General features: G+C 41.1%; 1 protein-coding gene across 1 annotated transcript in view; it reads right to left on the bottom strand.

The window, feature by feature from the left end:
• Positions 1-261: 261 nt before the first annotated feature.
• The window catches only part of Mob1a (MOB kinase activator 1A), a 17,199-nt gene continuing 10,111 nt past the window's right edge, over positions 262-7,349 (bottom strand). The window contains exons 5-6 of the mRNA XM_021189934.2: positions 5,779-5,942; positions 262-3,888 (exon numbers count right to left, since the gene is read on the bottom strand). Coding sequence (XP_021045593.1) covers positions 3,811-3,888; positions 5,779-5,942 — 242 coding nt within the window. The 3' untranslated portion in view covers positions 262-3,810. The remainder of the gene's footprint in view (positions 3,889-5,778; positions 5,943-7,349) is intronic.

The following is a 7,349-nucleotide window of genomic DNA, read 5'->3' as shown; positions in this document are numbered from 1 at the left end:
TGCAAGGTCTGGAGTCCCCGAAGAATGCCAGGACTGAGACTGTCTGGGGTGGGTCTCACTAAGAGGGATTTGTTCTTTGGAATAGTCTCTGGTATTATACTTGTTTTCATTTAGGAACTTCTCCCTAAGCTTTAAGAAAGTAGATAATAAATTGTCTGCCAAGACAACCCTCCAAATTTAAACTGTAATCAAAATCTACAGAACCCACAGAAATCTCATTTCCACATTTAAACAAAAGCATGTTAACACACTTCAAAGCCATTTTTGCTTTCAATATAGTTTATTCTGATGAAGTTACAAAAGTAGATACAAAATACTTTTTTAAAAAGTACAGTTAACGACTTAGAAAAATAGATAAAGCCCTAAAGGTTTTAAAAATACAACATAAATTTTTTATGTGAGGAATATTTTAAGTTATTTTAGATGGTAACCAAGACTATCTTATGCAAACTATTTTTGATGCAGACCAACACAGAATGCTGTTCTATAACCAGCCCATAGCATGCTGGCCATCCGGAATGGCTTTACAGAATACTTATTTGATACGTTCTGAGGAGAAAACCATTTCAATGAATTTCAATGCAGTTGCTTCAATAAAATTACTGCTGCCACATGTATTCCAAAGCCCAACAAACCCCTGCATCAAAACTGAGTGTAAAATCAGGAAGATGAAAAGACTACCGTGTCCTTCTTTGTCACAACTCTCACTGACCTCAGAAGGAAAGAACATGGCTGCTAAAGGTGCTCAGTCGTTCATGCCCAGGCTGGCACTGTCCAGGGCTCCATACTGCCTGGGGATGGTTGCCACAGAGAGCAGAGGAGCCCTGGCACCATGATAGGACACACTCTTGGAGGGCCTACACTCTTAAGTCCTGATTTGTTTATGCGCTTGAGGTAATGACATCATGTCTGAGAAGCTATGTCTAATATGATCTTGGGGCTCAGAGAGAAGCCAAGAGTGCAAACAGGAAACCTCACCGCCAGGACCTTGCCTGTGCCTTTGCTCCAAGTCATGGAGAACAGAGACCTGCAGTTCCCCAGTGAGCAGTTGTGTGAACCAGAGTTCTGCAGGCCAAGAACCTACAGATAAAAGAACCCCTGGCTAACTGGCTGCTGGTAAGTCACTTTATTCAGTCAGCAGAATAACAGTATAGTAGCTGTTAACACAGAAAATGTACCACAAGGAAGTATGACTATTTTTTTATAAATCTGTATGTCATTGTCTAAGGCTTCTTTTTTTTTTTTTTTTTTTTTTTTAATTTAATGTGTTTTGTTTTTGGTTCTACATGCTTGTTTGTATGAGGGAGTTGTATCCACTGGAATTGAGTTACAAACACTTGTGAGCCACCATATGGGTGCTAGGAATTGAACCCAGGTCCTTAGGAAGAACAGCCAATTCTTTAAACAATGTGTCATCTCTCCAGCCCCCAATATCCAAGTTTTTCAAAGTCCTGGAAGTTAAAGCACCACAGGGCTAAAGCAGAATTCACCAGGCAATTGGAAGCCACTGCAATGCAGTCCAGGGAGCAGAATCAGACAGGACAGCTGACTCCAGCTGAGGGGAGCAGGAGAGCTGTAGAGTAGGCAGATAAACCAAGGACAGACGGATTTCTTCAGATGTTATAAATCGACCCTCTAGCCAAGGACAGAAAGACATCCTCCTCTCATGTTTTTGCCTCAGAGGTGAGCACAGTGCACACTGATTAAGGCAGGTTGGTTTGGGAGTCTAGCACTGTTCTCATTTTGAAAGACAAAAGGTAAAAAGAGGAGGGGGACACAACAAAAAAATGGAGACACTTTTTCACCACCAAGCCTTTGCTTTATATTCCACTAATGAGCTGCCTCCTCTGTATCTTAGCGTCTATCCACCTGGAGCTCAGGCATTTCTATCCCTGAAATACATGCAGAGAAAAGAGAAACCTTTGATTTGAGGGTGTCAGAATTCATAAAAGTGACTGGGCCCTGGCTGAGAAAGAGAATTTCATTCCTTAGAGACTAAGGCAAATCAAAGTAAATGGAGCCTGGGGTTAAGGGGTGATGCGTTCTTGGTGTCACCTAGAAGCCTGTCTGTAGGTGACGGTCACACACTTGCACAGCAGCTGATATCTGGACCTCTGCATACACCTGGGTTGTGAGCTGTTTCCAAGCTGTCCTTTTTTCCCTAAATCAGTATTCCAACTTGAATTCCTCTAACGGTGATATGTGATTTCAGGCAAAATAAAGACAAAACAGTTCCTTTGAAATTCTGAGTATACTTAAGAACATACTGAAAATGAGTTAAAAAAAACTGGAGTTTCTAAGCAATACTTTCCAGTATAGTCTAGTGGAATCAAAATAAATAACAAAAACCTCACCAACTCTAACTTTTATAAAGCCATATAGGAGGCCAATGAGCACTGTGTTAAGTCCCAGCTCTGACACACAACGCTGATAAACTCCAGCTCTGCCTGTTGGGCAAGTGTCCAGAATCCCTGGGATGTCATTGTACATCTGAGGAGGCAGCCAGAGCTGACTAGATCTGAGGACCACAAGAAAAGCAGGCACTTCCCGAGTAGAGGAGTCTTTTATCCTGACAGAATGAGGAAAAATTCAAGTTTTGATACAAAGACAAGTAGGATAGAAGCTCTAGAGGTCACTGTAGCCTGTGTGAAGAATGAAGCCAAGTTACTATCAACTCACTCTCTTTGCTGGGTCTCCAGCTCTAACAGGCCCAAGGAGACCTGCTGTCACACACACACACCACCCCCACCCCCACCCCCGCAAGCTATTCTGTGGTTTTGACCTTCGTCCTTATTGCCATGAAGTCTGTGCATTTCTATACAGAAACATAAGTTTCAAGTTGCAATAAAAACATGGACTTATTTAGGAAATAATCAAGTAGTCTGAATACTTTTTCTACTGTCCCTCAAAAACGGCAAGGAAACATCAATGAAAACAGTGGCTTTAAGGCCCAAGTGAGTCACAGAGTTTTGAAAGTTGTTTTGATCTCTGCCCCAAGCTACATATGAAATTAATCTGAGTGAAGAGTCCCAGATGAGAACCTGCAAGGCACCGTCAGAAGCCATGCACTCTCCTCATCTAGTCATAAAGACAATCCCAAACACGTTTAGAAGATAGAATCATTTAAAATAGCTTCGGTTACCTCAGTCCAGATGCCTGTGATTTATGCATTGTGGAGTTTGCAAAACAAACTTTTTTTTAGCAACAATTTCACAATGTAGCTCAAACCAGCTTCAAAGTGAGATCCTCCATCTGCCTCCACAGCTGTCAGGTAACAGGCATGGACCACCGAGCCTAGCTAAGAAACATACACTCTTGCCTATAAAACATCAGGATACAAATGTGACCCAAGGCTATCCAGAGTAAGACAGAAGTTCTAAACGTTGGGGTTTAGAAAGAGAACACCACTGATTTGTAAAACAAAGCAAACTGATCCGCGCTAAGACATCTGTTCTAGAAACTTACTACTAGGTTGCTGCTGAAAATTCTTACTGTCCATTATGTTGTCACACAGAAAAACTCATTTCCTTGAACAAAGCTCAGCAACAAACTAAGGTTAGTCATGGGTTAAACAAAGAAGGACACTAGCAGTGACAGGTGGCCACACAGCACCTCTGATTTAACTGTGGTCGTTGGATTGTTCTGAAGCTATCTGGCCAACCTACCTTTGGGACAATTTTCTCTGCAGACACAATGGATCTTTTGATCCTGGTTTCTTGTAGTCAGTATCACATAGTCCATACCAGACAGCAATGAGAGAGTGCTAGCAGTAGATAGAGGGAGAGCATAACTGTGTTCTAGAAGAAACATTTATCTGTCTTTAGATCCAAGCTTCTCAATTAATTCCTGAAGTGGTGCCAACTCACGCCTATCAATCAGATTAAACTCCTAAAAAGAAAAGGAAAATGTAATAATGAATCAAAATTAAAACTCTTACATACTTTTCAGAAATGAGCTTCCTAAACCTAGTTTTCTGAAATCTGAAAGAAACGGCCTTTAGGATATATAAAATGACTGGTTTTAGCCTTTTTAAAACAAGTGCAGGCTAAGGAGAAGGCTCGGTTAGTAAAATGCTTGTCACACAAGAAAGCCAGACACAGCACGGTGACCATGGCGCTGGGGAGGTGGACACAGGAAGATCCCTAGAGCTTGCTGGCCATGAGTCTAGCTGAAGTGGTAATGCCTAGTGTTGGGAGATGATGCTCAGTGCTGACTTCTGGCTCCCATCTAAGTGTTTACCCACATGCACAGACACACACCTACATATACATACACATATAACTTAAAAACTAAAGCACTGGTGATGCTATAACATATGCTGGTCTTCCTCCCCATTTCCTGACACACAGCTCCTAAAATCTTGGAATCTCTATAACAGTGTCAACAGTATCTGGTGACCCGTAAGATCACCAGGTGTGACTGGGCCCCAGAAAGACCAACAAATGACTCGTGACTTTTACAATATTGGGACATCAGGCTCCCTTCCTAACCAACTGTGGGGGATGAGAGGCACTGTAGATCATCATTGTACTAAACACCAAAATGATATAGATATATATATATATATATATTTATACAAAAATAACCAGAAAATTACACACTAAACCTGTGATAATAGCTACCTCATGAGAAGTCAACTTTTACTTTTATACATACACATGAACATACACAAGTGTGCACATGCAAGGCATACAGTCTCAGAAGGAAAAAGAAAAACATTAAGTTAGTATAGCCTTTACATTGTACACAGAGCCACAATACACAATAATCACTAAAAAGCTACCAGTTTTCTCTACTATAAAATGATAATTTACATCAGAATTGCCTAGCTCTATAAAGGAATCCTTTTTTTCATTTTCTGCTTTTTAAAAGTTTAATCTCTCTCTCTCTCTCTCTCTCTCTCTCTCTCTCTCTCTCTCTCTCTCTCTCTCTCTGTGTGTGTGTGTGTGTGTGTGTGTGTGTGCGCACGCGCGCGCGCACGCGCGCATGTATTTGCCATTCGTATTGGGGTATCTGAAGAGAGCAGAAGTAGGTATTAGAATATCGGAATTTCTGGAGCTTAAGGTGGTTGTGAGCTCCCCAATGCAGGTGCTTTTATAAAGTGAACTCTAGTTCTCTGCAAGAGCAGAAAGTGTTCTTTACTGCTGAGCCATCTGTCTCTCCAGTTTTCTTTTCTGGTTTTTTGAAATAAGGTCTGGCTAGGATTAGAGAGAAATGGCATCATGGTCTGTTAATTCTTTGTCTCTTTTTCAAATACCTTTATTTTATCTTTTAAAGTTCTAATTCTATTAGTGTTCACAGGCAACAGGCCACAAACCTAGATGACCAAGGAAAGCCCTAGGCAGCCAGTCCCCATTGGGGTGCTGCCTTTCTTCTACCCTCCCCCCCTTAAAAAAAAAAAAAAGGTTCAGTTATCTATTTTAGTTGTATACATGAGCTTTCATGATTTTATGTGAATCACATGTGTACATCTGCAGAAACTAGACAAGGATGCTGGATCCCTACAGCCTCCTGTGAGCCTCCTGATGTGGGTTCTGGGAACCGAACCCAGGTCCTTAGCAGTAACTGTATGTGTTCTTAACTGCTGAGCCACCTCTCCATCCCAGAGACACTGCCCTTCTATACTGCTTTATGAATCAATGAAACAGTGTGGAGAAGAGAACAAAACTGGGGACAGAAAAGCTTAAAGTTACACATTCTACATCGATAAATAAGACAGTTCTTACTAAGTTATCAAGGTCCAAGTCCAAGGCCCAGAGATTAATATGACTCACCTACCTGAACAAAGAAAATAAAGTGCTTAAAGGAGGTGTTGAGGTGGGCCTCCTCTTGCAGCTGCATCACAGAGTCAAAGTGCTGGTGGTAAATATGGGCATAAACCCTGAAGAGACGCTTCAGAATAGTCTTTGCCACAGACATAAAGTTTTTGGGAAATGGGACACCTGTAATCGAATACACACCTATAAGTCTTCTATCAAATCAGAATGCAGCAAGTCTTGATGCTGCAGAGCAACAGTAGCACACAAGCTTATACATTCACAAAGGAAATCCCAAACTGAGTATTCTTCACACACCACACGGACTGTCTACAACGGTAACATAGGGCTAGAGGCCACTGGGTCACAGTTCAAATCAACAAGTTGGTTGTTTACTATCAGAGTGTCTAAGATCAAATGGAACAAGAATACACACTTTGATTATAAATATCACTTTTGTCATCTGTAATAGGAGAAAAAAAATTAGGAATGGAGATTTTCCTAAACAAAGGGGTATCCTAAACAGATACCACTCAAGTCTTTACCATCATCTATGTAGGTAGAGAATATCTCATCTTCTACACTATTCTGGAAAGTAAGTCTTCATACTCCTGTATCCTAAAAAAGGGGGTGACCCTTCCTGAAACAGAAGAAGAGGGCCTCCTTCCTTCTCAGAGAAAAGAAATACCCCTTGAGAAAAACCAGGAGGAGTAGGGACCTCTCCAAGCAGTAGCCATTGGGTGGGTGGCTACACTCTGGACATGTTTGGCTAACAGAACCAAATCCTTTACAGACAGGAGAATGCCAGCGAGCCAGTACTAGCTACATAAACCAACAGTAAGAAAAACTAAGAAGACATCTGCCTGCCAAGCAAGAAGTGCTTGTCTTTAACTGAAAGCAGAGACAGGTGGGTCTCTGAGAGTCCATGAACTAACTCCACAGTGAGTCCCAGGCCCGGCAAAAAGTCAGCTTCAAAATCCAGTTCCTCACAAACACTTTAAACTAGACACCCTTGAACCTCTCGGAAAATGGAGGCTTTTAACAGCATTCCTACCATGCATCTTACTTTTTTCTTCAGTCAGCCCTTAGAAGCTTGATATAATACATCGTGTATATTTTTATGGTATTCCCAACTCCTAGTCTTGGTTAAACTGACTTTTCAAACATTACACTGAAGTTTATGAGTGGTTTCTCAGAGCAGAATTTTAATACAAAATACCAAAAAAAAAACCAAAAACAAAAACAAAAAAAACCTAAAACAGGTTTTAACATCTTTTCTCTTAAAATTCCCATCTTGCTAATGACTTAAGGTATGCTAAGGGGGCTGGAGAGACAGATCAGTGTGGTTAAGAGCACTGACTGCTCTTCCAGAGGTCCTGAGTTCAAATCTCAGCAATCACATGGTGGCTCACAACCATCTATAATGGGATCCTCTGCACTCTTCTGGTGTGTCTCATATGATAGATAAATAAATAAATAAATAAATAAATAAATAAATAAATAAATAAATAAATAAGGGCTAGTGAGATGGCTCAGTGGGTAAGAGCACCCGACTGCTCTTCCGAAAGTCCAGAGTTCAAATCCCAGCAACCA

Source organism: Mus pahari, chromosome 2 (assembly GCF_900095145.1).
Source record: "Mus pahari chromosome 2, PAHARI_EIJ_v1.1, whole genome shotgun sequence".
NCBI classification, from domain to species: domain Eukaryota; kingdom Metazoa; phylum Chordata; class Mammalia; order Rodentia; family Muridae; genus Mus; species Mus pahari.
The sequence above is the reverse complement of the archived record's forward strand: the minus strand, read 5'-3'. Positions and strand labels throughout refer to the sequence as shown.